The 17,742-nt window shown below is 50.5% G+C and overlaps 1 protein-coding gene and 1 pseudogene across 1 annotated transcript in view; both read left to right on the plus strand.

Moving 5' to 3' along the window:
* LOC140385590 (large ribosomal subunit protein uL16m pseudogene) overlaps positions 1 to 2,680 on the plus strand; it is a 40,160-nt pseudogene extending 37,480 nt beyond the window's left edge.
* The window catches only part of rtf1 (RTF1 homolog, Paf1/RNA polymerase II complex component), a 115,774-nt gene that overhangs the window by 46,270 nt on the left and 51,762 nt on the right, over positions 1 to 17,742 (plus strand). Inside the window, exon 2 of the mRNA XM_072487066.1 lies at positions 9,430 to 9,540. Within this exon, the coding sequence (XP_072343167.1) occupies positions 9,430 to 9,540 (111 nt within the window). The remainder of the gene's footprint in view (positions 1 to 9,429; positions 9,541 to 17,742) is intronic.

Genomic DNA, 17,742 nt, shown 5'->3' on the forward strand with positions numbered 1-17,742 from the left:
GAGTGATACAGACCAGAACAGCATGTGCTGAGTCCTGATATAAGCTGGCACTGTTGTGGTGTAATTAAACGAGAGAGAAAATAAGCAAGTTCCTGTGCTCCACAGTCTGGCCTCATATTAATATGCACCTTGGTGACAAACCACATGCTTCTTATCATCCTTTGTTTTACAATTTATTGTACTCAATTTATTTTTCAAAATTAAGGGGCAATTTAGTGTGGCCAATCCACCCACCCTGCACATCTTTGGGTTGTGGGAGCGAACACTGGGAGAATGTGCAATCTCCACACGGACAGTGACCCAGAGCCAGGATCGAACCTGGGACCTCGGCACCGTGAGGCAGCAATGCTAACCACTGAGCCACCGTGCTTCTTATCCTTGAACTGTAGCCCATCAATGATCTGTGCCAGCAGTTTGGAGGGAAGAAACTTGGAACACTCACCTGTTTGCAAACATGTCAGGAAGTGTTGGTGTGAGTGCTTATCCATTGTTAGAAGGCTGTTGATTATTGTCACTGGAGCAGCAACTGTTAATAGAAGTGTTCAAAAGAGAAGCTGTTTCAACTATTGGATGGAACTGAAGTCTTTATAGCACTGACCACTGATTTAGTGACTGACGTCTCCAGAGATCATTGCTGTTGACAGCACTGTCAAGCAGCACTTACACTGCAGTAACCTGCTCGCAGATGCCCAGTTTGCGTTCCGCCATCACCACTCTGTTCATTACAGCCTTGGTCCAAATATGGACAAAGGACATGAGTGCGACTGTTCTTGACATCAGGCAGCATTTCACTGATTGTGGCATCAATGAGCCCTGGCAAAAGTAAAGTCCATGGGAATCCGAGGTTGGTGAAAACTCTCCACTGGTTGTAATCGTTCCTAGCATCAAGGAAGATGGTTGTGATAGTTGGAAGTCAATGATCTCAATCCCAGGATATTGTTGCAGGAGCTCCTCTATGTTGGAGGGACCTTGTACCTGAATTGTAAAATAATTTGGAGGTGGAAGTAAGCAATTAGGAAGGCAAATGGTGCATTAGATTTTGTTATTACTCATTTGAGTATAAGAGGAAGGAAATATTACTTAATTATACAGACCATTGGTGAGGCTACACCAGGACTGCTGTGTACAGTTTTGGTCTTGTTACCCGAGGAAGGACATCCTTGCCTTAGAGGGAGTTATACATTCAAGAATTTAGAAGAATGGAAACGTATAAATCCTTCAGGGCTTCAATCTTGCCAGGGCTAGAAAAGTGTAGCCACAGGGAGAGATTGGATAGGTTGGGGTTATTTTCCTTGGAGCAAAGAAGGCTGAGGGATGACTTAATTGAGTTGTAAATAATTATAAGGGGAAGAGATGGAGTGGACAGGATAAAATTGTTTCCCTTAGTGGAGAATTCTAGAACCAGGGAACATAGATTCAAGGTAAGTGGCAGAAGGTGTAGAAGGGACACGAGGAAGAACTTTTTTACGCAGAGGGTCATGGGTGTCTGGAATTCACTGCCTGAGTTGGTGGTGGAGGCAGAGACCCTAAACTCTTTTAAAAGGTATCTGGATCTGCACCTTAAGATACTGTAAGATACAGGGCTATGGACTGGGTGCAGGAAGGTGGGATTAGAAAGGGCACCTGGTGTCATCGGGCTGGCATGGACAAGATGGGCCGCATGGCTTCCTTCTGTGCTGTAACTTTACTATGATTCTGTTCTATGATAGTGTAGGTGCTGAGAAAATATTTCCCCCTGGATGGTGAGTTTAGAATGCAGGGTCACAGTCTCCGAATAAGGGGTTGGCCATTTAGGATTGAGATGAGGAGAAATTTCTCATTATGGATCTTTTGAATTTTCTACTCCAGAGGGCTATGGATCTATGGATCTTCAGGTGTGGAGTATGTTCAAGAGTGAGGTCATGGAATTAAGGGATATTGGGATAGTGTGGGGTGGTGGATCAGAGGTCGAAAATTAACTATGATCTTGTTGAATGATTCGAAGGGCTAAATGACCTACTGCTTCTATTGTGTTCTTATTGTGGCTTAATATAAGTCAGAAGCTGCTACACAGATGGTATAAACACCAACACAGAAGGGAAAGGAGAGGCGGGACAAGCTGCTAAAATGCCTTGATAAACAAGATTTTGAGGAGGGTTGAGGTGAGAGGGAATCCTAAAACAAAGAACTCGGGTGGGCTTGTAACGGTCAGAAAGGCAAGGTGGATACAGGGCTGGAGGAGGTTAAGACCACAGCATTTTGAAGATGAGGAAATGTTATTGGGGTTGGGACGCCAGTGAAGGTCAGTGAGAGCAGGCTGGTCAAGTGGAATTTAGTGCAGTTTGGGGGATGGTCAGCAGAATTTAAGATGATAAGAGAGTAAAAGGCTTAGAGGGGAAAGATTTGGAGTACACAAGTGTGACAGTGATGAAAGAAAGGACTGTTTCTGTCGCACCTTGCATGTCCTCAATATCCCAAAGTGCTTCATGGCCAATTAAGTACTTTGAAGTTTTTCATTGTTGCAGTGTTGGAATATGCAGGATCCCACAAGCTGCAATGCGATAATGAAAAGATAATTTCTTTAGATATTGGTTACCATACCTTTGAGAATTCTACTTGCTCTTCAAATATGTCAAAGGATATTTTGCATCCATATGAGCGGGCAACAATGCCTTTGTTTAACCTTGTTCATAGGAAATAAACAGACCTTGCAGTTGGTCCAGAGTAACAACAATACTAAATAAGAGCCTCTGAAAGTGTTGTCAGCCAACGTAGTCCTGCCTCTCTATTGGTGGTTTGTAAATTCCTTCAATCTGAGAAATCTAGATGATGGGATAAGGTTCATGGAGCAGGGAAAGTTTGAAGCGAATGGGAGAAAAAGCAAATGATTGGGGGCTCTCTGGGGGAGGAACGTGAGATCAGGTAAGCAGTTAGGTGTATTGATTTGGTTAGCACTGTTGCTTCACAGCGTCAAGTTCCCAGATTCCCGGTTTGGGTCACTGTCTGTGCGGAACTTGCATGTTCTCCCTGTGTCTGTGTGGGTTTCCTCCGGGTGCTGCGGTTTCCTCCGGTCCCAAAAGGCATGCTAAGTGAATTGGACATTCTGAATTCGCCCTCTGTGTACCCAAACAGGCGCCGGAATGTGGCGACTCAGGGATTTTCGCAGTAACTTCATTGCAGTGTTAATGTAAAGCTACTTGTGACAATAAAGATTATTATTATTTAAGTTCGTGAGAAAGAGTTAACATAGGAATCTTAATTCCCATACAGTGAGGGTAGAGGAAACCTAAGGAATGATTGGGAAGTCTAGGTGTCCAATTTGCTCTAGGATTATTATTGAAAATCCATTGAAATTATGGGAATTGAAGCTTTTGCCCGGAGTGGGGGATAGAGGCTTCTGTCACCAGGGAATATGGAGAGCTCGGCTGAAACTTACATGAGTATAGGAAATAACATTTTTGCAAAGTGGTTTAAAAATCCAGATTTTTGTATTTGTATGATATACCAACATCACTTTAATAATTATAGACTGAATGTTACTAAATAGCCAATGTACTAGTAGCATCCAAATAAATGTTACCACTTTGACATCGCTTGCACAGGTGAGCTGGGATGGTTTCAAGTACTCAAAGCCTATATATTTGGACAGGCACTGTATATCGATTGGACTGTTAAGTGAGTCAAGCTAAAACTAATTGAAGCAATCGATGGATACGGGAAGACCCTGCTGGGCTGAAAACAAATAGAAGATTGTACTTTCAAAAAACTATTAAGAAACAAAACGAGCCAAGGTTGCTCCAAACCCAATTGCAATGTGTCAGTAACTGACAACTAGCAAACTATAGCAATCAATTTAGAGATGTATCTACATATGAAAAAAACTACTTTAAGTGACAGCATATCTACATATGAAAAAAAATACTTTAAGTGACAGCCAGCATGACTTTAGAGGAACTAATTTATATACCAGGGCGTCTTTTTTTTGTTATTTCAGGAACTGACATTCCAAATATGCATTGGGAAAGTACCGTTAATATCACTACCCTTTCCCACAGCTCAAACCCACTTCGTCTCCACAGCCGCTATTACTGGGCAAACTCTTACCTCGGGGCATCTTAATGTAGTGATCTGTGCGCGAAACCTAGAACTAAGAGTCATTTACGACACACACAGGCCATTTGATCCATTAAATTCATGATGGCTCACCTTTTTGGACACTTGAGGGCAATTTAGTATACAAATCCACCTAAACTGCACATCTTTGGACTGTGGGAGGAAACCGGAGCACCAGGAGGAAACCCACACAGACACGGGAGAACGTGCAGACTCCGCACAGACAGTGACCCAAGCCAGGAATCGAACCGGAGACCCTGGAGCTGTGAAGCAACTGTGCTAACCACTGTGCTACCGTGCTGCATTAAAATAGTTCTTCCTCTGATTCCCCTTGCCCAAAATCTTGAATCTGTGTCCTCTGGCCCTTGTACCATCAGCTAATGGGTCTACCTTATCTAAACCTGTCACAATCTTGTACATCTCTATCGGATCTCCTTTGACCCGAGGAGGAGAACCCCAGTCTTTCCAACCTAATTATGTAACCAAACCCACCATCTCTGGAACCATCTTGGTAATTCTTCTCTGCATCCTGTCAAGGACCTTCACATCTTTCTTAAAATGCTGTGATCACAGCACTGACCATTGAGGAACACCGTGGGCTACCACCTTCCAGGCCAAAAAAGGCAAGCACCGACCACGACTCTCTGCCATAGAAAGGTTATGGCATAGAGAGAGGCCATTCAGCCTATCATGTCTGCGTCGGCCAGGAAAGGGAGAAACAAAAGAAACAAGCCACTCATTTTAATCTCACTTTCCAGCACCTGGTTTGTGGCCTTGTAGGTGACAGCACTTCAGATGCAGATCCAGGTTCCTTTTTTATTTTTTTTACAAATAAGTTTGGAGTGCCCAATTCTTTTCTTTTCCAATTAAGGGGCGATGTATGTAGCATGACCAATTCAACTACCCTGCTTTTTGGATTGTGGGAGTGAGACCCACGCAGACACGGGGAGAATGTGCAAACTCCACATGGACAGAGACCCGGCACCGGGATCGAACCCGGGTCCTCGGTGCCATGAGGCAGCAGTGCTAACCACAGCACCACCGTGCTGCCTTCGATCCAGGTTCCTTTTAAATGAGTTGAGCATTGCTGCCTCAATCACCAATTTGGGCAGTGAATTTCCTCATCCCTTCTAATCCTTCTACCAATCACCTTAAATCTATGCCCCCTGGTAATTGACCCCCTAGCTAGGGAGAAACAAGTATTGGAAATAGGGTCTGCTGAGTCAGTTGGTGGGGGGAGAGAGTGTGGGGATGGACATTGGAAGAAGGGCTTTTGTGTGAGGTTGGTGGAAGAGGAGCTTCATTAAGTCTTCTGTCACCGGAAAATGTGGAGAGCTTGGCTGAAATTTACATGATAATATAAAATATTTTTACAAAGTTCTTTAAAAATCCCGATTTTTGTATTTATATGATGTATACGTGGACTTTAATAATTATAGACAATGACTCAGGGTAGACAGGAGATAAGCGGAGGCCCCAAAGGGGGGGCTGCTAAACGAACGCCGGAAACTGCAGGCGGAGTTCGACTTGCTGACCACGGGGAAGGCGGAGGCGCAGTTAAGGAAAGTGAAAGGGGCAGCCTACGAGTACGGGGAGAAGGCGAGTAGGATGCTGGCGCACCAGCTGCGCAAGAGCGAGGCAGCTTGCGAGATTGGGGGAGTGCGAGAGAAGGAAGGCAAGATGGTGTTGAGCCCAAAGAGGGTCAATGAAGTCTTCAGGAGTTCTATGTGAAGTTATACGAGTTCTACGTGAAGTTATACGAGTCGGAACCCCATGGGGAGGGGGAAGGGATGAGGCAGTCTTTGGACCGGTTGAGGTTCCCAAGGGTGGAAGCAGAGCGGGTGGAGGGATTGGGGGCCCCAATTGAGTTGGAGGAGGTAGTCAGGGGGCTGGCAAGCATGCAGTCGGGCAAGGCCCCGTGCCCGGATGGCTTCCCTGTAGAATTTTATAAGAAGTTCTCGGAGCTGCTGAGCCCGCTCCTGCTAAGAACCTTCAATGAGGCAAAGGAGAAAGGGATCCTCCCTCCGACAATGTCACAGGCATTGATTTTGCTTATCTTGACGAAGGAGAAGGATCCACTTCAGTATGGGTCCTACAGGCCGATATCGCTCCTGAATGTAGACGCCAAACTGTTGGAAAAAATTCTGGCCACCAGAATAGAGGACTGTGTCCCGGGAGTGATTGGGGAGGACCAGACGGCTTTCGTTAAGGGCAGGCAGCTGAACACGAATGTGAGGAGGCTCCTGAATATTATCATGATGCCCTCGGAGGTGAGAGGGGGGGGGGGAGATGCGCAAATGATGGCTGCAATGGACGCGGAGAAGGCCTTTGACAGGGTGGACTGGGAGTATCTGTGGGAGGCGTTAGGCAGGTTTGGATTCGGTGAGGGATTCATAGGGTGGGTCAAGCTGCTGTATCAGGCCCCTGTAGCGAGTGTGTCCACGAACCGTCTAAGGTCGGAGTATTTCGGGGGACGAGGCAGGGGTGTCCCCTGTCCCGTTGCTGTTTGCCCTGGCAATTGAGCCGTTGGCCATTGCGCTCAGGACTTCAAGGGATTGGAGGGGGCTGGTGCGCGGGGGGGAGGAACACCGGGTCTCCCTCTACGCGGATGACCTGTTGTTGTACATTTCGGACCTGCTCGAGGGGATGGGGGAGGTCATGTGGATCTTGAGGGACTTTGGGAGTTTCTCGGGGTATAAATTGAACGTGGGGAAGAGTGAGCTGTTCGTGGTCTACGCTAGGGGCCAGGAGGAGAGACTGAGGGAGCTCCCGCTCAAGATAGTGGAGAGGAGCTTTCGGTATTTGGGGATACAAGTGGCCAGGAACTGGGATGCCCTGCACAGGCTCAACTTAACCCGGCTTGTGGAGCAGATGGGGGGAGAGTTTAAAAGATGGGATATGCTCCCACTTTCCCTGGTGGGATGGGTGCAGACTGTGAAGATGACGGTTCTCCCCAGGTTCCTCTTCGTCTTTCAGTGCCTCCCCATTTTCATCCCCAAGTTCTTTTTTAAGCGGGTGAATAGGATTGTTACAGGATTTGTGTGGGCGAATAAAGCCCCGCGAGTTAAAAGGGCATTCTTGGAGTGTAGCCGGGGTGGGGGGGGGGGAAGAGACTGGCTCTGTCGAACTTCTGCAGCTATTATTGGGCGGCCAATGTGGCCATAATTAGGAAGTGGATGATGGAGATGGGGGCGGCTGGAGGCGGTGTCATGCAAAGGCACCAGCCTAGGGGCACTAGTCACTGCTCCGCTGCCGTTCTCACCAGCGCAATACACCACAAGTCCGGTGGTGACGGCGGCACTGAGGATTTGGGGGCAGTGGAGGAGACACAGGCAGGAGGAGGGGGCCTTCTGTGTGGACCCCGTTATGGAATAACCATAGATTTGCTCCGGGTAGGATGGATGGGGGGGTTCCAAGGCTGGTATAGGGCCGGTATTAGGAGGATGGGGGACCTGTTTATAGACGGGACTTTCCCCAGCATGCAGGCGCTGGAGGAGAAATTCGGCCTGCCCCCGGGGAATGCGTTCAGGTACCTCCAGGTTCGGGACTTACTTAGAAAACAGGTGGGAGACATTTCCGCTGCTGCCCCCGCGTAGGATCCATAATTGGGTGGTGTCTGGTATCTGGGTAGGGGAGGGGACAGTGTCGGACATATATCAGGAGCTGGAGGAAGCCTCGGTGGAGGAACTAAAGGGCAAGTGGGAGGAGGAGCTGGGTGAGGAGCTGGATGAGGGCCTGTGGGCCGACGCCCTGGGCAGGGTGAACTCCTCCTCATCATGTGCCAGGCTCAGCTTAATTCAGTTTAAGGTGGTGCATCGGGCGCATATAATGGCGGCAAGAATGAGTATGTTTTTTGGGGTGGAGGACAGGTGCCTGAGATGTGCAGGGAGTCCGGCGAACCATGCCCATATGTTTTGGGCATGCCCGGCGCTTAAAGAATTCTGGCAGGGGTTTGCGAAGGTGATGTCTAGGATTTTGGACGCTCGGGTGAAGGCGAGTCCAACAGTAGCGTATTTGGGGTGTCGGAAGATTCGGGAGTGCAGGAAGCGAAAGAGGCCGAGGTACTGGCCTTTGCCTCCCTGGTAGCCCGGAGACGGATCTTGTTAATGTGGAGGGACTCGAAACCCGAGTGTGGAGACCTGGGTTGGCGATATGGCGGGGTTCCTCTGCCTGGAGCGAATAATGTTTCCTTGAGAGGGTCCTTGATGGGGTTCTCCCGGCGGTGGCTACCTTTCCTTGTCTTTCTAGGTAGTTGTCAGCAGCAGCAGCATCCTGGGGGGGGGGGGGCGGGGGGGGGGGGGGGGGGGGGGGGGCGGGGGGGGCGGGGGGGGGCGGGGCGGGGGGGGGGGGGGGCGGGGGGGGGGCGGGGGGGGGGGGGGGGGCGGGGGGGGGGGGGGCGGGGGGGGGGGGGCGGGGGGGCGGGGCGGGGGGGCCGGGGGGGGGGGGGGGGGGGGCGGCAGGCGGGCGGGCGGGGGGGGGGGGCGTACTCAGGAGGGGGGGGGGGAAACTGTTGATATAATGTAAGTTTTATATGAAGACAACACCCACCTTGTTTTGTTTAATAATTCTTGTTTATTTTTATTATTATGTGTACTTCTATCTTTGTTATGTAAAAACGTTGGTTGGAAAAGCTTTAATAAAACATTTTATTTAAAAAAATAATTATAGACAATGTTACTATGTTGCTTTATTGCTGTTTTGTTTTGGCTGGCATTTTTGAGTCACGTTAATCTCTGTGAGTAACTTTTTATAGATGTTCATGGGATGAGTGTGTCACTGGCAAGGCCAGCATTTGTTGCCTGGTGATGAGTGGTGGTGAGTTAACATGGGGTCACACTAGAACATAGTTTGTGAAGCACTATTGTCCTTAGTTTTTCTTTGCAGGTACATAATGCAGCAAGGTCCTTCTCTGTTCTTATTATGGACTTCATCCTGTATTACATACACTAACTTCATTTGAGTGCTGGAATGCTGAGGTCACTTTAGAGACTTGATGCAAATGCATTGGTCCAATCTTGATATTAGAAGGTAAACAAAGGCAAAATTAATGTTTCTACCCAATTGAAGCCTGATAATTCTGCCTATTTGAAGTGGCCTAGAAGCACTTGCATTTCACTAGCAATCATAAGTGCTATAATTACATGATTTCTTATCACAAAGAAGTTTGAAACATTTTTTTCTTCAGCTACTAGTTTTTAGACTTTTTTCTGGCTTTGGCCATTCTCATCTCTGGTAAACGCTTTGCTTCCATTTAGGTTTGGTGGGCTAGACAGAGTTTGGTTAATTATCAGGAGGCAGTACTATTTACTGATTTAATGTGTGTCTCAACTCATTCAGGAGCTGCTGTCATTGGCTAAGAGGAAGCGGAGTGAGCCGGAGCAGCAGGAGCAGCAGGCAAGCAAACCATCGGCATCATCAGATTCGGAAACCTCGGACAGCGGCGATGAGGTGAGACTTGTACCTTTAATATCTCTGGCATATGCAGCGAAAGATGCAATTTTCTGGATGTGAATATTTGTAAAGGTGAATGCAATATTGCCAAGTTTGTGGATGGCAAAAAATAGGTGGGATGGCTGAGGATGACAGTCTACAGAGGGATATAGACCGGTTAAGTGAGTGGTCAAAAACCTGACACATGGAACATAATGTTGGAAAATGTGAGGTTATCCACTTTGGTAGGAAGAATGAAGGAGCTGAATATTATTTCAGTACAGCAGCACGGTAGCACAAGTGATTATCACTGTGGCTTCGCAGCTCCAGGGTCCCAGGTTTGATTCCCTGCTGGATCACTGTCTGTGCGGAGTCTGCACGTTCTCCCTATTCTGCGTGGGTTTCCTCCGGGTGCTCCGGTTTCCTCCTACAGTCCAAAGACGTGCAGGTTAGGTGGATTGGCCGTGATAAATTGCCCTTAGTGACCAAAAAAAAGTTCGGAGGGGTTATTGGGTTACGGGGATAGGGTGGAAGTGGGGGCTTAAGTGGGTCGGTGCAGACTCGATGGGTCGGAGGGCCTCCTTCTGCACTATGTTCTGGATTTAAATGGGGTAAGACTGCAGAAAGCTGCAGCAGAAGGATTTGGGTGTTCTTGTGCATAAATCACAAAAAGCTAGCATGCAAGTTCAGTTGATAGTGAAGACAAAGGGAACGTTGGCCTTTATTTCAAAGCGAGGGGAGCATAAAAATAGGGAAGTCTTGCTAAAACTGCACAAGGCACTAGTTTAAAAAAAAATTAAAAAATTTTTATTCAAGGTTTTAATAAAATATCAATAACAAAATGAAAAGGAACCCAACAGGGTTATGTACAAAACACAGTCCAGAAAAACGACCCTCCATACCCACCCCCTGTACATAAATAATAAATTAACATTAACACCCCGACTTAATACAACAAGTATATACACCCCCTCAGACCCTCCAGTGTAAATAACAAAAACAAAAAAATAAAGTGACCCCCGAGTTGCTGCTGCCATTGACCTATGTCTACCGCTCTGCCAGGAAGTCTAAGAACGGTTGCCACCGCCTAAAGAACCCTTGTACCGATCCTCTCCAGACGAATTTCACCCTCTCCAACTTAATAAACCCCGCCATATCGTTGATCCAGGATTCCACGCTTGGGGGCCTCGCATCCTTCCACTGAAGAAGAATCCGTCACCGGGCTACCAGGGACGCAAAGGCCTGAATTCCGGCCTCTTTCGCCTCCTGCACTCCCGGCTCCTCTGCCACCCTAAATATTGCGAGCCCCCTGCCCGGCTTGACCCTGCATCCTACCACCCTCGACACCGTCCTCGCTACTGTCCAAAATTCCTCCAGCTCTGGGCATGCCCAGAACATATGGGTGTGATTTGCTGGGCTCCCTGAGCACCTAACACACCTGTCCTCACCCGCAAAAAACCGACTCATCCTTGTCCTGGTCATGTGTGCCCTGTGCAGCACCTTAAACTGTATGAGGCTGAGCCTCGTGCACGATGAGGAAGAGTTCACCCTCCCCAGGACATCTGCCCACGTCCCTGCCTCAATTTCCTCTCCCAACTCCTCCTCCCACTTACCTTTTACCTCCACCACTGAGGCCTCCTCCTCCTCCTGCATCACCTGGTAAGTTTCCGAGATCTTCCCCACTCCCACCCACCCCCCCTGAGAGCACCCTATCCTGTACTGTGTGTGGCTGTCACCGTGGGAATTCCACCACCTGCCGTCTGGCAAACGCCCTTACCTTTAAGTACCAGAAAGTGTTCCCCGGGGGGGGGAGCCCGTACTTCTCCTCCAGCTCACCCAGGCTCGCGAACTTCCCGTCCACAAACAGGTACCCCAACCTTCGTATTCCTGCCCTGTGCCACCCCGCAAACTCTCCACCTGTGCTTCCTGCGGCGAACCGGTGGTTCTCCCGTAATGGGGTCCCTGCCGAGGCCCCCACATCCCCCCTGTGCCGCCTCCACTTCCCCCCTGTGCCGCCTCCACTGCCCCCAAATTTTGAAGGCAGCCACCACCACCGGGCCCGTGGTATACCTCCTTGGAGGGAGCGGCAGCGGCGCCGTTGCCAGCGCCCCCAGACTCGTACCCACACAGGACGCTGTCTCCAGCCTCTTCCATGCAGCCCCCTCCCCCTCCATCACCCACTTGCGCACCATCGTCGCATTTGCGGCCCAGTAGTATCCACAGAGGTTGGGCAGCGCCAGTCCCCCCCTATCTCTTCTCCGCTCCAGGAACACCCTTCTCACCCTTGGAGTCCCTCGCGCCCACGCAAACCCCATTATACTCCTGTTAACCCGCCTGAAAAAAGCCTTCGGGATAAACACGGGGAGGCACTGGAACAGGAACAAAAACCTTGGGAGCACCATCATTTTGATTGACGGCACCCTACCCGCCAAGGACAGCGGCAACGCGTCCCACCTCTTAAACTCCTCCTCCATTTGCTCCACCAGCCTTGTAAAGTTAAGCCTATGCAGGGCTCCCCAGCTCCTGGCCACCTGGACCCCCAGATATCTGAAACTCCTCTCTGCCTTTTTTAGTGGGAGCTCGCCAATCCCCCTCTCCTGGTCCCCTGGATGAACTACGAACAGCTCGCTCTTCCCCATGTTGAGCTTGTACCCCGAAAAGTCCACAAATTCCCTAAGAATCCTCATTACCTCCGGCATTGCTCCCACCGGGTCCGCCACATACAGCAACAGCTCATCCGCATAAAGTGACACCCTATGCTCCTCCCCACCACGCACCAACCCCCTCCAGTTCCTTGACTCCCTCAGTGCCATAGCCAGGGGTTTAATTGCCAGTGCGAAGAGCAGGGGGGATAAGTCTCGTCCCTCGGTGCAGCCGAAAGTACTCGGACCTCCTCCTGTTTGTGGCCACACTCGCCATCGGGACCTCATACAACAGCCTAACTCACCTGACAAACCCCTCCCCAAACCCAAACCTCTTCAGCACCTCCCACAGATACCCCCACTCTACCCTATCGAAGGCTTTCTCAGCGTCCATCGCCACCACTATCTCCGCTTCCCCCTCCCTCGCCGGCATCATGATAACGTTCAAAAGCCTCCGCACATTCGCGTTCAACTGCCTCCCCTTCACAAACCCCGTCTGGTCTTCATGGATGATCTGCGGCACACAATCCTCAATCCTCATGGCTAAGACCTTCGCCAGCACCTTGGCATCTACATTTAGTAAGGAAATCGGTCTGTAAGACCCACACTGCAGGGGATCCTTATCCCGCTTCAGGATCAAGGAGATCAGTGCCCGGGACATCGTCGGGGGCAATGCCCCCCCCCTCCCTTGCCTCATTGAAGGTCCTAACTAACAGCGGGCCCAACAGGTCCATATATTTTTTATAGAATTCGACCGGGAAACCGAACGGCCTCGGTGCCTTCCCCGCCTGTATGCCTCCTATCCCTTTGATCAGCTCCTCCAGCCCAATTGGGGCCCCCAATCCCGCCACCAGTCCCTCTTCCACCTTTGGAAACCTCAATTGGTCCAGGAAGCGGCCCATCCCTCCCTCCTCCCATGGGGGCTCGGATCGGTATAATTCCTCGTAGAAGTCCCTGAAGACCCCATTGATGCCAACTCCACTCCGCACCACACTCCCTCCCCTGTCCTTAACTCCCCCGATCTCCCTAGCTGCGTCCCACTTCCGAAGCTGATGCGCCAGCATCCGGCTTGCCTTTTCCCCATACTCTTAAATCGCTTCCTGGGCCTTCCTCCACTGCACCTCCGCCTTCCTGGTGGTCACCAGGTCGAATTCGGCCTGGAGGCTATGCCTCTTCCTCAACAATCCTTCCTTGGGCTCCTCCGCATACCTCCTGTCTACCCTCACCATCTCCCCCCCCCCCCCCCCCCAGCTCCCTCTGCTCCTTGTGGGCCCTATTGGAGATCAGCTCTCCCCTCACCACCGCCTTCAGTGCCTCCCATACCATCCCCACTCGGACCTCCCCATTGTCGTTGGTCTCCAGGTACCTCTGTATACTTCCTCGGACCCGCTCGCTCACCACCTCGTCCACCAACAGCCTCACCTCCAAGCGCCACAGCGGGCGCTGGTCCCTCTCCTCCCCCATCTCCAAGTCCACCAATTGCGGCGCGTGGTCCGAAATGGCTATTGCCGAATACTCAGTATCCTCTACTCTCGCTATCAGCGTCCTACTCAAGATGAAAAAGTCGATTCGGGAATAAGCCTTGTGGACATGTGAGAAGAATGAAAATTCCCTAGCCCCAGGCCTTGCAGATCTCCAAGAGTCCACCCCTCCCTTCTGGTCCATACCCCTCTCAGCACTCTAGCCGCCGCCGGCTTCCTACCCGTCCTAGACCTGGAGCGATCCAGTGCCGGATCCAGCACCGTGTTAAAGTCTCCCCCCATTATCAGGCCCCCCACTTCCAAGTCTGGGATCCGACCCAACATACGCCGCATAAAACCCGCATCGTCCCAGTTCGGGGCATACACATTGACCAGTACCACCCTCTCTCCCTGCAACTTACCACTTACCATTATGTACCTGCCGCCATTATCTGCCACAATGCTCGACGCCTCAAACGACACCTTCTTTCCCACCAAGATTGCCACCCCTCGATTTTTGGCATCCAGCCCCGAGTGAAACACCTGACCTACCCACCCTTTCCTCAATCTTACCTGGTCTGCCACCTTCAGGTGTGTCTCCTGAAGCATAACCACATCCGCCTTGAGCCCCTTCAGGTGCGCGAACCCGCTTAACCGGCCCATTCAGTCCCCTTACATTCCAGGTTATCAGCCGGATCAGGGGGCTACCCGCCCCCCTCCCCCGCCGACTAGCCATGACCCCTCCTCGGCCAGCCACGCGCCCGCACCCCACACCCGGCCCGTTCCCCACAGCGGCATACCCTCGTCTCGACACCCCCCACTCGGTCCCGCTCCTCCTTGACCATAGCAGCAGCAATTCGATTCCCCCCCCCAGCTGGGACCCATCCTAGCTGATTTACTCCCCCCATTGCACTTCCGCAAGTCAGCTGACTCCTGCTACCCCGGCCACTCCCACCTCTCCTTCGACTCCTCCCATTGTGAGGCACACCCTCCTCCCCCGTCCCCATCCATAGGCTCTCCCCCTCCCCCTTCCGTTCTAAGCGCGAGAAACAACCCTCGCTTCCCCGGCCCGGCCCCGCCCCCTCCAGTCTTCAGAGCGAGAAAAAGCCCGCGCTTTCCACCTACCAGGCCCCGCCACCTCTGACGCAGCTGCTTTTACAGGCCCGGTCCCCTCACCCCTGACTCGGGCCTCCCCCTCCCCCGCGGGGCCCTATCTCACCTCCAAGAGGCCCCCCCACCCAACCCAACCAAAACAGTACCCAACCCGTCCCAGCCACCCTCACCGACCCAAAAGAGAAAAGACACAAAGAAAAAGAAACCCGGAGTAATACAAAGGCCCTCCCCCCCCCGAAACAAAAATAAACATAGCATATCAGCCGCAGTCCCCAATCGCCCGTCCCGACCCTCAATCTGTGTCCAACTTCTCGGCCTGAACAAAGGCCCACGCCTCCTCCGGAGACTCAAAATAATGGTGCCGGTCCTTGTATGTAACCCACAGTCGCGCCGGCTGCAACATGCCAAACTTCACCCCCTTCCTGTGCAGCACCGCCTTCGCTCGATTGTACCCGGCCCTCCTCTTCGCCACCTCCGCACTCCAGTCCTGATATATGCGAACCTCCGCGTTCTCCCACCTGCTGCTCCTCTCCTCCTTGGCCCACCTGAGCACACACTCCCGATCGACGAACCGATGGAACCTCACCAGCACTGCCCGCGGAGGCTCGTTAGCCTTGGGCCTCCTCACCAGCACTCTATGGGCCCCTTCCAGCTCCAGGGGCCCCTGGAAGGACCCCCCTCCCATCAGCGAGTTCAACATGGTGACCACGTAGGCCCCCACGTCCGGCCCCTCCAGCCACTCCGGGAGGTCCAGAATCCGCAGATTCTTCCGCCTCGACCGGTAAGGTTAAGAAAACTGATAGAGCCATGTGAATTTGGCTCGTCGCTGAGTGACATGCTGCGAGACAGATTCGTTTGTGACATGAATAGTATAAATGTATAGAAAATGTGCTATTAGAGAATAAGATATTCCAATGTAAAACCATGGAAATAGGTGATTGAGAGTGCGGAGAAAGAGGCTTTTGAGTTAATGTGTGCAGACAGGCAAGGTGAATCTGCTAAGGTGCAAAACACTTGCAAGTCGGAAGGGTAGAGTTGAATGCGCAGAAGAGATGGAGCAGAAACTTGGGGAGCGAGGCAGGGGGCAGAAGAAAAAAAAGCCAGAAATTCTGCTGAATGGAAAAATGCAAATTCCAGGCTGTTTTGGCTCCAATCTGGGAGGCATCGTCTGAATTAAGTGCTGAGCCAAACAGAATACACCTGGCTTGAACAAAAAACACAAGACTCCAGTGTGTAATCTGGAACATGATTCAGAAGAGGAATCTGAAATATATCAATTGAACAATGTCAAGATAAATAAATCGGCTCCGATCATAACAGCATCCCTGGTAAATGGGCAACCATTAAGCATGGAAGTGGATACCGTTGCTTCTGCTACCATCGTAGGGGAGCAGACATTTAAATATCTTCATGGAAGAATTCAACTCCCAAAGTTAAATAATACAACAGCTAAATTGGCCATATATATGCAGGAAACCCAAAAAACGTTGGGAACTACATCCACGCCAATGACTTATCAGCACCTGTCTGCTCAACCACTGGTTGTCGCCCCAAAAGGCCAAGGGCCTAGTCTCATGGGATGAGATTGGTTGCATCAAATAAAACTGAATTGGCTAAATATCTTCAGTATAGCTGCTGGCAGTTTACAAGAAGTTTTAAACAAAAAAATAGCCTGAGGTCTTTCAAAATTAATCAGGCAGAATTCAGGGCATCAAGGCTAAAATCTACATAAATTTGAATCCTACCCCAAAATTTCAGAGTGTTCGCCCAGTGCCATATGTCTTGCATCCAAAGGTTGAAGCAGAACTTATTTGGAGTCATGGAGCCAGTGCAGTTTTCTGAATGGACTGTCCCCATTGTACCCGTGCTAAAATCGGAGAGCACAGTCTGCATTTATGGAGACTGAAAATCGACTATCAATCAAGCAGCCAAGTTGGGCAGGTATCCGATTCCAAAGATTGTGAGAGGATCTTTATGCGAGAAAATCTGTCACTATTAACACTCAAGGGTTTGTTTTAATACACCCGGTTATCCTTTGGTGTGTCTTCAGCATACTCTACCTTTCAGCGAACCATGGAAAGTTTAGAACAAAGAAATGTACAGCACAGGAACAGGCCCTTCGGCCCTCCAAGCCCGTGCCGACCATGCTGCCCGACTAAACTACAATCTTCTACACTTCCTGGGTCCGTATCCCTCTATTCCCATCCTATTCATGTATTTGTCAAGATGCCCCTTAAATGTCACTATCGTCCCTGCTTCCACCACCTCCTCCGGTAGTGAGTTCCAGGTACCCACTACCCTCTGTGTAAAAAAACTTGCCTCGAACATCTACTCTAAACCTTGCCCCTCTCACCTTAAACCTATGCCCCCTAGTAATTGACCCCTCTACCCCGGGGAAAAGCCTCTGACTATCCACTCTGTCTATGCCCCTCATTATTTTGTAGACCTCTATCAGGTCGCCTCTCAACCTCCTTCGTTCCAGTGAGAACAAACCGAGTTTATTCAACCGCTCCTCCTAGCTAATGCCCTCCATACCAGGCAACATTCTGGTAAATCTCTTCTGCACCCTCTCTAAAGCCTGCACATCCTTCTGGTAGTGTGGTGACCAGAATTGAACACTATACTCCAAGTGTGGCCTAACTAAGGTTCTATACAGCTGCAACATGACTTGCCAATTCTTATACTCAATGCCCCGGCCAATGAAGGCAAGCATGCCGTATGCCTTCTTGACTACCTTCTCCACCTGTGTTGCCCCTTTCAGTGACCTGTGGACCTGTACTCCTAGATCTCTTTGACTTTCAATACTCTTGAGGGTTCTACCATTCACTGTATAATCCCTACCTGCATTAGACCTTCCAAAATGCATTACCTCATATTTGTCCGGATTAAACTCCATCTGCCATCTCTCCGCCCAAGTCTCCAAACAATCTAAATCCTGCTGTATCCTCTGACAGTCCTCATCGCTATCCGCAATTCCACCAACCTTTGTGTCGTCTGCAAACTTA

This window comes from Scyliorhinus torazame, chromosome 2 (assembly GCF_047496885.1).
Source record: "Scyliorhinus torazame isolate Kashiwa2021f chromosome 2, sScyTor2.1, whole genome shotgun sequence".
Lineage (NCBI taxonomy): Eukaryota > Metazoa > Chordata > Chondrichthyes > Carcharhiniformes > Scyliorhinidae > Scyliorhinus > Scyliorhinus torazame.